Source organism: Canis lupus, chromosome 4, assembly GCF_011100685.1.
Source record: "Canis lupus familiaris isolate Mischka breed German Shepherd chromosome 4, alternate assembly UU_Cfam_GSD_1.0, whole genome shotgun sequence".
NCBI lineage: Eukaryota > Metazoa > Chordata > Mammalia > Carnivora > Canidae > Canis > Canis lupus.
The window spans coordinates 36,326,278-36,341,856 of record NC_049225.1 but is presented as its reverse complement, the minus strand read 5'-3'; the positions used below and the strand labels follow the sequence as shown (position 1 = coordinate 36,341,856).

Sequence of the window (15,579 nt, the reverse complement as noted above, 5' to 3'; positions counted from 1 at the left end):
GTCACCATGCTGTGCATTATATCCCCAAGGACTTAATTTATTTTATAACTGGAAGTTTATACATTTGACTCACTCTACTCATCTCACCAGTCTCTTCCCCCATTATCTCCCCCTCCACCAGTCTGTTCTCTGCCTCTGTGAGCTTGGTTTTTGTTTTGTTTCACCCAAAGGGTCCATTTTGTTTTTTTGACCTATAATGCTAATTCTCATCATGATTTTTTCTTCATTTTCCTTTCTCCTTCTGGGTTTCTTGGCTTCCTTCTGAATTAAGAGGTGCCTCCATGTGTATGGCATGTCCATTTTATTTCTTCTTTCCCCCATCCTTTGGATTGATTTCCTTCCCCTCTTCCCTCTTCCTTCTTATCCACAAAACAGCAAAAGAATATAAATCAATATCCTTCTTCCCTAGTTGGCATCTGGGATGGTGACAATTTGAAAGTTCTTATATAGGGAGGATTCAGGATGTTCTGGGACAGGGGGTTTTGGTGGTGGTGGGAGGATGGAGGCACAGGGGCCTTGCCTTAAGCCAACAAAATCTCTACCTGGATTGATCACTTCTATTAGATGCCTACAGGGGAGCTGGTGGATATTATGAAGGCTGAAGCCTGCCTGAGTTATTGTTACTAGTCTGGCCCAAATTCAAGGGATCTTTGCTTTATAGACTTTAAGGGGTAAAATGCAGTACATGGAATTAGCATTGCCAAGTCTTTTGTCCTTGCCTTGCTCTCCCCTCCCCACCTTCAGTCCCTTTGCCCTCTTCTTCCCCACCCTCATCCACTAAGAAGGCTTTAATAACCACAGACACAGCAGAGAAGCACAGGTTACCATGGCCTGCACCCTGTTCAAACTTGGAGATTTGGGATTCCATAAACTGCAGGAGTTTTTATACATATGGTATATTATGGAATTTGAACTCACCATAGGCAAGGTCTGCTTTATATTACCATCTTTCATAGCATAGATTTATCATTCTGTGTACTCTATTTCTGTGGAAATCAATTTATGGAGTATGGCTAATCTTTTTAAAAAGTTGTGGGTTGTTTTTTTAAGTACATGAAAAGCTGTGTTTTTGTCCTTAAAATGCAGTAGGATAAAGAAATGCAAGTATGTTTTTTCACAAGGTTTCAAAGAACAAATCATGGAAAGCACTGGTCTTAGTGGATATGAAGCTACTCTTAACATCTGGAATTTATTAAGAAAAAAGAACACATATTCAGCAAAATTGTAACACTGCACATTTAAATTATCAATTCCTTAAGGCTCCCTCACAGCCATGTTGATGTGAGTGTGTACTACAGTCTGTAAGCTCCAGATCGGCTTGTTGGGGCATGTCTGAGGTTTCATGCACACTGGGTATGTGAAATGACTAAAGAAAAGTCAGCTGCTTAGCCTTGTTGCTCTATAAAGACACTCTCTGGCTCTGTGTATCCGCAGGAAATGATATGTTCCCACTTTTGCTTCGTGAACATAAATCTATTGCCCAAAAGAATGTAAAATCTGGAATGAGGCAGGTTAACTTTGTAATTTAAAAACAAACAAGGGGTAATGGAAGGGGAGGTTGGGCAGGGGATGGGGTGACTGGGTAACAGGCACTGAGGGGGGCATTTGATGGGAGGAGCACTGGGTGTTATACTATATGTTGGCAAATTGAACTCCAATTAAAAAAATATACAAAAAAAAATCCCGAGATGGTAGGCAATTTTTGAATAATTTTAGTTTCTTTTAATATGCCAATTGAAAGCGCAAACTGATCCATATGTTAGGAGGGATTGTTTTAAAGACAGAAAGGGAGGTTATTTCTCTTCCATTGCAATTTAAAGGGGAAATTCTCTGTACCTTTTTCCCCCTGTTATTTTGGGAGAGAGGGAGCTCTTCCCTAATGTATCAATCATTTTAAATACCCAATTCCAAGGCAGCCATTGTGGGTAGCTCCTGTCTCTGCGGGTATGTAAATGCTCTAGTTCTCAGTCTATGGGTTGTAGCCGGGAACCTAGTGCACAAATCCTGTGCTCCTGTAAATGCTGCTCCCTTAACATTACTGTCACTGAGATTTTTTTAAAAGCCTAGAAAACAGCCCCCCCCCCCAAAAAAAAATGAGGTGCTGTTACTTTCCTGGAAATAAGCTCTGGTTTTCTTTGCCACAAGAAGAGAAATGTCCTCCATAGTCTGTGTATTAACTCCCCCCCCCCCTTTTTTTTTTTTTTTGCCTCAGCTCATCTCTTGGTGTAAAAGGAGAGAATCATCAGACTGGAATGAATCTCAAGGGCCTGTAGAGGAAACTCCCAGGCAGCACTGCCCCCATAGCCTGGAGAGATGAGACTCGCCCCTGTCTTGAAAGGTTTTCTGGGAGTGGAATTCCAGAGCCATTGTGGCACCTTCTAAGATGTAACAAGCTTCAGTGTCAGGAAAGACTTTAGGAGCAAACCCAAATCCTCATACTGAAATATAAACTCATTATCTTGGGCTGTATATGCTGGTGGCTCTCAGAGTAAGAGCTCATTGTATGCCTGTCAGCTAGTGCTAATTGGCCTTCATCTTTCTTGCCTCAGAGCTAAATAATCCCATTTCACATTTGTGATATTTTTCTGGGAGCCCAGAACTAAGCTCAAAATTTTTAATAAACTGATGCCCTGGACTGAGATTGATGGGAAGATTATCTCACAGTGTCTTTTGATTTGTACTCCTGTTTATCCATCTCAGAATGGTGTTTGCATTTAAAGTATAGTAACACCAGCACAGTTTTATAATAAGCATTTCAGAATTTTGCCTGCACAGGACAATGCACTCTAGCCTCTAAGGAGATTGCTTTGAAATATCTGGCACAATCTTGCTTCCTGTTTTATCCACCCTCCTACCCCGTGTTTGGTCCTAATACCTAGTGATTGACAGCGTCAACTTCTTTAGCAGTGAGGCTAAGCTTTTAATAGTTTGAGTAAATTTTAGGGTTTGTATTATTGAAACTGCAGTATTTCTGGTCGCTACTAGATTTTGGCTTCCCTTTGACATTTTTATTTAGGTTGCAAATGTTTCCTTCTTAAACAGCCTAGGAATCTTTAATACTTTTTCTGCTCATTGTTTTCTGCTCTCAGGAAACAAAATAAGGCAGCTTTAGAGAATTTTTATTGGCATTCTAGTGCTCTGTCTATAAGAAGCTAAGAGGACAAGGTGTATTGGGGAGGGGGTAGATGTTGCAAGAAAGTCAAAAGTTAGGAATCCCCTGTTGGGGCATGGTGTGTTTGAACTAATAATCAGGCAAACTTCTTGGATATGGGAAAATATGCACTTCCTCCCTTATGAGCAAAGGCGGAATTTGATCTGCAAGTGAACCTATGTGATGGGAAGAAAGCAATGCCCTATCCAAAATATGTGATGAAGAAACACCATAACATCTAGGAGGCCCTGTGCTAAAGCTCCCCACCTCCCGAGCAACCAGGTAGTTTGTCCACATCATTCAGCTAAATCAGGAAACATACTTGGTTTTGTTGTGAGCGGTGCCTTACAGGCTGGGAGACGGTGTCGTGCACCTTCCTCACTGGGGGCTCCTTTCATTTGAAAAAGTCAGAGACCACTCAGAGTGTCTGTGCCCAGAGGAACACTTCTTTCATCAGCCCTCCGGTGTGGCCTCCTCTTGATCTTTCTTGCTGCTTTGCTTCCAGGTTGTTGCGGAAGGCCCAGGACAGCAGAAGGGCAGAGATGAGCACTGCTGCAGGAGATCTCATATTGCCCCTAGCTCCCCGCCTGTGGCCAGTGAGTTCTGTCATGACCCCTGCTGCATTTCTTCATTTCAGAGTTAGTCTGTGAAACAGAGGGGTCAGGAAAGGGGAATAAACCCGTAAGAAGGAAAATCATCGAGGCATGTGTGATGGAGTGTGTTCCTTGTAGGTAGAGGGGGATCAAGGGAGGCTTTGTTTATGAAAATAATGCTGATCTGTGATGTACCTGATCTAATTCCTATTGTGGTTTCCAGAGGCAAAGTAGGAGGGCAGGGTGCCTTTGAAGGACAAGGGCTTCTTATAGGAAAGGGATAGGAATGCTGTCAAGCTGGACTCAGACCACAGTGTTTGATCCTAGGCCTTGGCTCACTTGCTTGTGTCACAGCTTTTATCTGCAGTTCTGACATCTTTGTGATTTGGCAATGGATTGTGCAACACTCACCAGGCCCTGGCCAGGCAAGCGCTGGCAGATGGGGTGGAGGGCACACCTGTTTTGGTAGATTATGGGCTCGCCTGTATGCCTGGGGTCTTTATGGGTTTGTTTGGCCCTGCCCTTCACCCGTACTGTAGCTCCTTCCTCCCGGCACTGGGCATGGTCAAAGCAGGTACCAGGTTGCTCACTGAAACTCCCTCTGGTACCAGTGGCTTTTCCAGTTTGTGCAGTAGTGCTAGAAACCGTCTGGTGCTGGGCGCCATCCAGCTCTGCAATCTTGACTCCTCAGGTTCTTTCCCTTGACGCACATCACATCCTGGGATCTGAGAAAGTGCGACCCTCATTCCCATTGCTGGTGATGCCCGATAATGGTAAATGGAATTGGTCAGCTTGGGAGTTTGGGATTTCCAGTACTAGAAAAACTGTGCCCTGTTTTGTTATCTGCAAAATGAAGTAATAATAGCAACTTTCTTGTGAGAATTCAGTAGAACCCGTGTAAGGCAATTGGCATGGTCTCTGGCTCAAAGGAAGTGTGCTGGCCAGAATTCATCTGGAGTGCTGGTCCTGGGTCGTACTTATCAAAAGGAACATTGGCATGCTGGAGGGAGCACTGAGGAATAAAGAATTGTTCTAGAGATTTGATGACTCGGAGAGGGGGGTGATGCTAACAATATAGGGAATTACCTCGAGAGTTTGAAGTATACAAGAGTACTGTATTAAACATAGTATTTTGCATAAGGTATGTTAAGTATATTTACATGTAGAAAAATGTCTGATATTCTCAAGTGACATGATCTCTAGGTGATAGGGTTAAGCATAATGTAAATTTTTTATCTGAATTTTTAAATTTTCTTGATGTATACATTTAATAAATATTGTCTGGAGTTCCATCATGCATGAGGCTTGATTCATCTTGTGTGTAGACTGTATCTCTGGGGGCTTGACTTGTCTGCGTTCAGGGAATTCATAGTCTCATGAGGGAAATGGGTCAGCAAAAAGCTTGTATTTGTCAGGTAGTAATAAATGGTATGAAAAATAAAGAGAAGTAAAAGGGTGGGTATGGGGGAGGGAAGAGGGAAAACTTGTTCCAAGGGGTTGGTGGGGGCAGATGGAAAGTAATCTGAATGAACTGAAGGAATGAGAATAGGTACATGAAATAATGATTGCCATGTTGATTTCTCTCTTTTGTTGTCAACATGGTGTATTATTATGCATATCGTGCAATTTATTCAACTAATCTTTTGTTTTGCCCTTAAATGAACAGATCTCTGGGTACTACCCTGTTCACAGTAACTTGTGTCTTTTTACTATTTCAAGTATATTTCCATGAAAATTCATTTTGGGGTCATTATATATGTCCTCCTTGGTTCTTGATCGTGTCTTTGTGATTTGAGGAGCCAGGATGTTGGGGGGCAAGGAACACACTGGGCTTGAGGCTAGTCCAGTTTCTAGGCTGTTAAGGACTCTCATGTTTGCATGCTCTCTCGTGCAGGAGCGGCCACGAAGTGAGAGCCATGGATTCAGTGGCACAAGCTGGAAGACCAAGGGTACATGACTGTGATTAGCATGCTCTAAGCTTCAGTGTGATGAGTCATTCTGATTGCTTAATCAGGGTTTTCAAAAACAAGAAGACACATAGTTACCATCACTATTTGCAAGGCGCAATTTTATCTTAACACTTTATAGCAAGCTCAATGCGTAGCATTGATGATCATGATAATTAAGATGATAATAGTCATTGTGGCTCACAGGCAGCACTGTGGTTAAGTGATTACCTGAAGTCTGTTCTATTAATCTTTACAGCTGTGTATGGTTGACTATGGTTCCCATTTTACAGGGTGAGTAAACGGAGGTTTGGAAAATTTTTAAAGTTTATACAAGGCTGAACCTGGTACTCAGGTCTGGAGGTTTGCTTTGTTTCTGTTTTGTGGTAAATTCTAGGTCTTTAATTCCGAAATAGTTTTTTGCCTTTTTTTTTTCTCTCTCTCTTCTCCCTTTCTTATTTTCTTCCTTTTCCGGGAACAAGGGAGTTCTGGTTGGGACTACTGTTGGCTGGGTTAGGCGACTTGGAAAGGACAGAAGATTCAGACTTTTTTTCTTTAACTGAATGCATCATTTTCTGAACAATCAGCAGACCCCTGAAGGGAGAGGACATTTGAACTGATTTGAAATTTGTGTCTCCTGCTCTCCCCTGGTGCTTTGGATTAGAGATACCAATGAGTGTAAAATGGCCCATCAGTCAGCAGCCCGGGGTGAGGAAGGAGAAGTCCTTGGCTTCTCCTACCTGTGCCTTCACTGACATGAGAACTTGTTTATGGCATCAAACATCTGCAAGGGATTTTCTTGAAATGTAGTGCATATTAATAGTTGAGGAATGCATTTAAAAATGACCGCATTGGATAACTCAGTAGTCAACATCTTAGCTGTCTCCTGTGCTTTAATGAAATCTGAAAGCACATGCCTTGAGTTTTGTATACTGACAAATTTCACACGTTTTTATGTGTATCAATATGTTTCTGTATGTGTATCCACGCACACACTCAAATCTAAATCTTCAGTTGTTTTCCCAAAGAAAAAATAAAGTCTCTGATCCAGTAAAAAATGAGGTCCTTCCAAAGCAATTCAACTATTGCTGTAAACATACCTTGTCCTTTGCTGATCTGCAGAGTTTATTGACTATCTCACCATTAAAGGTACTTGGTTTCCCTAGAATAGGGAATTCAATACCTGGTAAATTGGATCAATATAAAAATTTATGAACAATGCAGGCCTTATCAGGGAACTCTTTTACTCCTATTCATATAATTCTCTGTGAGATTTTCTTTTTTTTTAAATAATAAATTTATTTTTTATTAGTGTTCAATTTGCCGACATACAGAATAACACCCAGTGCTCATCCCGTCAAGTGCCCCCCTCAGTGCCCACCACCCAGTCACCCCCACCCCCCGCCCTCCTCCCCTTCCACCACCCCTAGTTCGTTTCCTAGAGTTAGGAGTCTTCATGTTCTGTCTCCCTTTCTGATATTTCCTATCCATTTCTTCTCCCTTCTCCTCTATTCCCTTTCACTATTATTTATATTCCCCAAATGAATGAGACCATATAATGTTTGTCCTTCTCCGATTGACTTATTTCACTCAGCATAATACTCTCCAGGTCCATCCACGTTGAAGCAAATGGTGGGTATTTGTCATTTCTAATGGCTGAGCAATATTCCATTGTATACATAAACCACATTTTCTTTATCCATTCATCTTTTGATGGACACCGAGGCTTCTTCCACAGTTTGGCTATTGTGGACATTGCTGCTAGAAACATCGGGGTGCAGGTGTCCCTGATGCATCTGTATCTTTGGGGTAAATCCACAGCAGTGCAATTGCTGGGTCGTAGGGCTCTGTGAGATTTTCTGCCTCAGGGATCACATCAGTATTTAGTACACGCTGAAATATTCATGTACTCTGATTAGTGGGATTTAATTGTTACACCTTTATCTCCTTCGTGATGTGTCATTAGGATGCAATACACCTTGAAATTTAAGTGGGTGCTACCAGTTTATTGCAGTCTTTCTTTTGTCTGTATTTCTTTCTAAATATCCTTGTATATACATATGATTTTGGTTTCCCTTGAAAAAATAACACTACAGAAAGGAAGAATTTGTTAGCAGAAAATACTCACTTTTATTGGCAACTATTGTACTATATTTGTACAGTAAATTAAAAAATAAAACTTTACAATTTTTTTGATTTATCATTTTTTTCCAACCAAAGGTCTCACATGTTACTGAACTGTCCTACTAATATAGAAGTGCAGAAACAAATCATTTTTCCAATAAAACATGTCCAATTGCTCAAGTGGTAATGGTATTTACAGAGTGATATGGTCTGAGCATGTGAGCTTGATAGAGCCATGACCATGTATACCCTCTCACAGGACCATGTGATTGTGATTTCTTGTAGACCCGGCTTGATTTTTCTCCAGTGTCTCCTCCTGGAGCTGTACCTGACTTTATCACCAGTTTTCATCCAAATCCACTGGAGGATGGGTGATTCTGCTTTTGTTTCTTGGCCAGGAATCACTGTATCCTGCAAGTTGTGAGAAGACATGGTGAGGAACAGTCAACCACGTGTGCCATGATAGCGGGGAAGAGGAGAAAGCTTGATTTTATTTTTGAAGATCAGTTAAACTAACCTTTCCTCCCATGTTCTGTTTATTTAGGTTTTCACCTACACTGCAGTATTTTCCTCTTTACCTTGTAGGGTGTGGAAATAGCTGGAGATTAATTTTTCTCTGATAACATCCTGGGTCTCATATCAGATGAATAGTCTTCTATTGGAAGAAGAAGTTCTAGAAGTTTCTATAAAACTTGGAAGTTTTAAAGAATAAATGTCTTTTTCCCCATGCTAATTTTGCAATTCTACTCTCCTCTCTTAAAAAGATAACCCTCTGTCTGAGACCTTCTCTTCTCAATAGTTTCATGGAGATCTGGGAGGATCTCAGAAGTGCTATGATAGTCAATTGCAAAGCATGAGGCATGGTGGTTATGAACCAGGCTCTGGAATTAGGCAGCCCTGGGCTTTCATTCTAGCTCTGCCACTTCCTAGTTTGACAGCATGCTGAGCTCCTAAGCCTCAATTCTGACCTCTCTTTATTTTTAAAATTTTGACCTCTTTAAATTGGGGTTAACAACAATGTATACTTCATACGGCTATGTGAAGAATGATTGAGAAAGTGCATGCTATATGCTTAATATAGCAACTAGCACATAGTAAGTACCCACATTAGGTAATATTATTTCCAGTAAAAATTATGATGTGACTTATTTTTACAGGAGTATATGTTCATGGATGGGGTGGGATTGAGGATCTTCTTCAAAGCTGGGATGGCCAATCTTCAATACCTCCCCTACTTGAGCACCATCTCCCTGACCATTTGTTGAGGCAAAGAAAGAGTGGCTTTAGGTGTGGCTGCCCTCAGGTTTGTACCTGGGCTCTGCTTTGTGATTTGGCACCATAACCTATGTTCAAGCACTCTTGGATGGGATCAGTTTTTATATGGATAATATTCTTGTGCTACCATGTTGAAGAGGACTTAGATGCTGTTTCTTTTCTTTTTTAAAGATTTCATTTATTCATGAGAGACACAGAGAGAGGCGGAGACACAGTCAGAGGGAGAAGCAGGCTCCCTGACATGGGACTTGATCCCAGGTCTCCAGAGTCAGGCCCTGAGCCAAAGGCAGGCTCTAAACTGCTGAGCCACCCAGGGATCCCCCTAGATGCTGTTTCAACAACTAAATTTCGACAGAGGTTTATTTGATTTTGATTTGATTTTAATGATTTTATTTATTTGAGAGAGAGAGAGAGTGAGTGAGTGCAAGCAGGGGAGGAGCAGAGGGAGAGGGAGAAGCAGATTACCCACTGAGCAGGGAGCCCAATGTGGAGCTTGATCCTGGGACTCTGGGATCATGACCTGAGCCAAAGGCAGACACTTAACTTACTGAGTCACCCAGGTGCCCCTCAACAGAGGTTTAAAAAAGTAACTTGGAGAAATTTCTCAAATAAATTATCAGGAAGGGCACCTGGGTGGCTCAGTGGTTGAGCATCTGCCTTTGGCCCAGGATGTGATCCTGGGGTCCTGTGATTGAGTCTCACATCAGGCTCCCTGCAGGGAGTCTGCTTCTCCCTCTGCCTGTGTCTCTGCCTCTCTCTGGGTCTCTCATGAATAAATAACTTTTTTTTTTTAAGATTTATTTATCAGGTAAAATGGAAGACAAAAAGCTGATGCTTTCTGAGTTGATATAGGACAGGAAAAAGTAATTTGCATGCAGTAAGCAATCTTGCAGATGATATTTAATGAGTTTTAAGTTTCCAGGCCATGAACAACCTTTCTTGAAGTTACTACACAGCAGGTGCCCCTAGCTGGAGTTCTAGCAGTAAATAAGAATGTTCCAGTCCTGGAAGCCACTGAACAGACTTAACTGTTTCCATTTGGATGGGAACATTACCCTTTTGCCAAGGATGTTGTTCTTGGTGCATCTGAATTGGAGCTTCCGGGATGTGGGGAGTCTTGGTGTTGAAGCTGAATGAGGCTGCTTTCCCATGTATAGATGTCTCCTGTTATTTCCAAGGACAGGACTGGGATATACACACTTATTCACTACTCGGGAGCTTCTGGATTGCTGAATGGAAGAGTGGGAAGTCTTAGGATGCAGAATGAGGAAGTCTGGGTTTAATAAGCCTTGCTTCTCTGGGTCCATTTGATTTCTTTACAGTGAGGGAATTGGACGACATATTCTCAATTCCCCCACCAGCGGAAAGATTATGTGTGATTCTGAGTGCTCTTTCAGTTTCTAGGAGAATAATCTTTGCTGATCAATTCTACATATAGTGAAACTTCCTTATATGGTGAGCTTCAGCAGACACTTTCTGGGACTAGTGGGCAAATAAAGTACGCAAAGCCCCAGGTACAGAACTCAAGGTTGGGCCTGGACAGGTGAATATACCAGGAATATGTGCTTATAGGTTTAAAACTAGAAGAATCTTAGAGACCATCTGGTACAAACCATTTTAGAAACATTTAGAAACATAGGAAGTTAAAGAGATTTCCCCCAAATTCACACAGAGCTGAGTTACCAGCCCCCAAGTGTCATCACTGCTGCTAGACGGCTTCCCTGCGACCACCTCCCTGGTCCTCCCATCCGTGGAGATCCTAACCCTGCTTCTCCCCATGTCCCTGCATACATTTGACCTCTTCCCTCACATCCACCACCCACATATATGCACATGCACAAACATCTGCATCCCACAAGTAAAGGGGAACAGTGGTATTATGAGTTGGAAGTGCCAGCAAGGCACATAGCAGAACTTAGAGCATTGAGTGTCTATGCATGAGCATCTCTTCTACATTTTATCAGTTTTCTGCCTCTGGCTGATTTCTTGCCCCACTCTATGGTTTATGAAATTCTTTTGCCTCAGCACCAGTTCCCAATAAACATTCAGCAGATGTTAATGCAGATGGTAATCTGTTAATAGCAGATGGTAGCTATTAATATTGTGACTTTGGTGATTACTATTGAGTTGTCTGGAGGTCTCAAAATATTCCTAGAGGTTGACATTGGGGTTTGGACACTTGCCTTTCTTCTGCAGGACTCTGCTGCTGATTCAACTTGGTAATATATAGGCAACCATGCAAACCTGTCAAGAGTGTGTGTGTTCAGTAAAGTTTAGTTGTGCTTGTTTCTTGCTCTTTAGTGAAGAAAGCCGTTCACTCAGTGAAAGGAGTTGGCACGCACTATCTACCCATTGTCATCACTCAAACCTAAGCAGAAACTGAGTGTACCTTGAATTTGGAAGGCAGGTGGCTCAGTTAGGACAGAATGGAAATTCCTGTCATTACATGGTGAGAAGGAAAGAGAGGTACCCTGACAGTGACTGACTTACAGGAACACCTTGAGTAGTCAGAGCTAGGAAGAAAGAGAGTAAGCACAGTTTGCCCTGGATGAGCTTACCTCCCACCAACATCGGGAAGGCCAGCTCTGCCGTCACATAATTAATGCCCCATGCTGCCTGTGTCTGGATAGGGATTCTGGCAATGAATTCATTCCACTGTCTTAAGTGTGTCTGCAGAAGCCTTTGGCCCCTTTGAAGATAGTGCTATTATTAAACAGTAGACCAAAGTCCCAGAAAGATGAGTTAAAATGGTGGGTTTAGAATTTGGCAACTTGGATTCAGGCCCTAGTTCCCCTTCACCATCTGTGGTCTTTGGGGAAAGTATTTGTCCCTCAGCAAACGAGGAATCATAGCTTACCTGTAGGCCACAGAGCTGGGGTGTGATGATGACAATCCAGTGGGCAGATGCAGGGGAGAGTGCCATGTGGACTAGACAATGTGGGCATGTGTTTGTTGTTGCCAGTAGTAGCAAGATGGAGAAGCGCCTTATAATCATAAATACCCAGTGATGCTCTGGGGGACTCATTTGAGTCACTGGGCTGCTGGCTTAAAAGGACATCTCAAGTGTGAAGCCCTTTGTCTCATGGCTAAATTGTACTGGGAGAAACATCTATCCATACAGCCCAGGAGCAACCACCAGGAGAGGCTGTCACAAAGGCACTGCTAGTTTCTCACTCAGGCCACTGGCAGCTGGACACCTTATCTGTCTGAGGCTAAGAGAGCCTGTTCTGACAGCCAGTTGAACAGTGAAATATTAGTAGTGTTTCAACCAAAAATAACAACCTTTTTGACAGTTACATAGCAGTTTTCCAGTTGGTTTAGTTTCATTTGGATACACACTGTAAAACAAATGTGAGGCAGGTCTTGAAGCAGCCTGGGGACTTGGTGCCTCATATCCCCAGAGTGATGAGGTAAGTATGGATTTATGTCCTTCATGCACTATACTCACATTTATTTAGGAAGTGTCAAGGTCCCATCCTAACCTTGTTTAGGCCACGGGTAAAAATTTCACAGAGATTAAAGAGCTTTGTCAGCTCCTTAAGTTCAACCGTAGGACTTCAGCAGAATCCAACACAGCAGTGATGGTGCCTCACTTCTGTGCTGATACCCACCAGAAAGTAAGCTGCTCTGAGACATGACTGGCTTACTCACTCATCTGAATGTCCCACCCACTGCCTTTGATGGGGCTCAGTCTAAGAAGGTTGTTGACTTGAAATTTGTTGACTTAAAACTTGGCTGTAGGGGTGAGAGTGGGAGGGGGGTGGTGGTGCCTGGGTGGCTCAGTGGTTGAGCATCTGCCTTCTGCTTAGGGCATGATCCCAGATCCTGGGATGGATCACAGGAAGCCTGCTTCTCCCTCTGCCTATGTCTCTGCCTCCCTCTCTGTGTGTCTCATGAATAAATAAATAAAATCTTAAAAAAAACTTGCCTGGGAAAGAGAATTAGTTGAATGTTTACCTGGTTCCAGACAACATGCGAGTTATTTTATCAATGCTATCTCATTTGTTTCTGTGGCAGCTTTCTTTAAAAATGATTAAATAAGCTACCTAAAGATAGTTCACCTGAAAGTGGCATAAATGAGATTTGAACTCAGGCTTATCTAATTCTTTGCAAATTAGGATTAGATCAACTTCATTTACCAGAGTACAACGTGATAGTGGCCTATACAGTAGTGTCTGTTTCTTGCTCTTCTGTTACAGAAATCTGGAGTCAGCAGTCCAAAGCTGGTAGGGTAGCTCTACAAACTTGCCAGGGGCTCAGGCAACTTTCAGCTCTTTAGAGTGTAGACCACATGTTTATGAAGGAGGGTGGCTGCTTGAGCTCTATCCATCACATTAATGAATCAAGTAGCAAGGATGGAAGAAGAGAGTATGGTTGCTCACAAGGATTTTTTTTCTAGAACTCCCACATAATATTTCTACTTGGGTCTCATCAGCCAGAACGTTGTCACATGGCTACACCTAGATCCACCTTAAGGGAGGGAAGGAGAGCTAGGAACTAGGACGATTTAGCTGAGCAGCAATATGACTAGCTAAAACTTGGGGTCTTGTTGTGGAACACAAAGATAAGCACGAGTTGAAGAGGATGCTGGCACAAACTTGAAACATCATTATATACTTGTTCTCTTTGGTTAGTGAAACATCTTCTTTGAATGGTTCTTTATGGGTCATTGTCTGAAGCTCTGACTTGTTAGAGGCCATTTCTAAAGCCAGAAAACAAGAGATTTCAAAAAATGCTATACATGTTATTTTCCTATTAATAGATATTTAATAATTTTGGTTGCTTCCATAAATTTGTCTTTCCAGGATTTAAGCTCACAGTTAATCGTTTTAAAAATTACCCCCAAAGACCTCTATGCTTCTTATTTTTTAATCCTTGCCTTGACAGGGCACAGGTTGTGTCATAATACTTGTAGCATTGCTCTCAAACTCCCCAGCCTTTGAATTTGCAGGGAGACCAGCAGAATCGGGGATGCAGCAAGAACCCTTTACAGTTTTTATGTGACAGCCCTACATGTACAGAAAATATAGTCACAACTAACTCTTTAATACAAAGCCTCTTTGAAACGAACTAGGGGTGGTGGAAGGGGAAGTGGGCGGGGGGTGGGGGTGACTGGGTGACGGGCACTGAGGGGGGCACTTGACGGGATGAGCACTGGGTGTTATTCTATATGTTGGCAAATTGAACACCAATAAAAAATAAATTTATGAAAAAAATACAAAGCCTCTTTAAAAAAAAACAAACTTCAGGGACGCCTGGATGGCTCAGTGGCTAAGCGCCTGCCTTTGGCTCAGGATGTGACCCCAGAGTCTCAGGATCGAGTCCTGCATCAGGCTCCCCACATGGAAGCTGCATCTTCCTCTGCCTGTGTCTCTGCCTCTCTCTCCCTGTCTCTCATGAATAAACAAATAAAATCTTTAGTACACTTATAAGTATTGTTTTAAACAAAAAATTTTAAAAATAACTTACCCCACACATCCCCCAAGAAGTTTGAAACCATCCAGAGGCCACCACTAAAATGTTAGAATTCTTTCTTTCTGGTTTAGTTTTCTGTTATGTTTTTCTTTTACAATCAGAGGGAAATATTTTAAGTAAAATTTTCATCCACATAAAAAATTGAGAATTACTGTCATATACAACATCATATAGTGAGGAAAGGGCACTGGTGGTTTTGGTGCTAGTGCTGAGCTACCCATGGGACCCTGAGTGAGCAAGTCAATCTCTGGGTTTCAGGTTCTGATCTGCAAATGTGGAATGGGAGATGTCAAGTACCCAGGGCCCTTTCTCCACTCAAATAACCATGATTATGACCCATAAGAGAATCTACACAACTTATGTGGCATCTGTGGTTTCTTAATTTGGAGTTTGTGGAAAGATTCCAGAATGTGTTATCACCATAATTAGGTGAAATACATGCATAAACTCCAAAGCTCTACTCTTCTCTAGGAGAAGGGTTCATCACCTGCATGGATGCTTAAAGGATTTGTAACATAAAGAAAGTGAAGAAAAACTGGTCTATTCTTATTTTCTGGGATCCCTGGGTGGCGCAGCGGTTTGGCGCCTGCCTTTGGCCCAGGGCGCGATCCTGGAGACCCGGGATCGAATCCCACGTCGGGCTCCCGGTGCATGGAGCCTGCTTGTGTCTCTGCCTCTCTCTCTCTCTCTCTCTCTCTTTCTCTCTGTGTGTGTGACTATCATAAATTAAAAAAAATAAAAAAATAAAAAAAATAAAAAAGTGAAATATTCTTATTTTCTGGATAAGCATCTTCCATCCAGGAAAGCGAAAAGACCTGCCCCAAATGCACATCCTGTGGATCTTCCTGGCCATCTGGAAGGGCCAGTGGTATTCTCTGTTCCAAAATGGGTACTCTCCCTGGTAGGGTTACCCATCTTGGACTCTCTCTCAGCCATGTACTATGATGGAAATAACTACTCTCTGTGTCTCCTCATCTAGCCCAGTTTTAAGAAGTTAGTGTGAAGTTTAGAACTT

At 42.2% G+C, this 15,579-nt stretch overlaps 1 protein-coding gene across 11 annotated transcripts in view; it reads left to right on the top strand.

Moving 5' to 3' along the window:
- The window catches only part of MCC (MCC regulator of WNT signaling pathway), a 301,430-nt gene that overhangs the window by 136,156 nt on the left and 149,695 nt on the right, over positions 1-15,579 (top strand). The window contains exon 1 of one of the 11 annotated variants that reach the window (XM_038534599.1): positions 4,499-4,517. The exons of the other annotated variants lie outside the window; for them this stretch is intronic. Coding sequence (XP_038390527.1) covers positions 4,515-4,517 — 3 coding nt within the window. The 5' untranslated portion in view covers positions 4,499-4,514. Of the gene's footprint in view, positions 1-4,498; positions 4,518-15,579 lie in introns of those variants that run through there. 11 annotated transcript variants of the gene reach the window in all.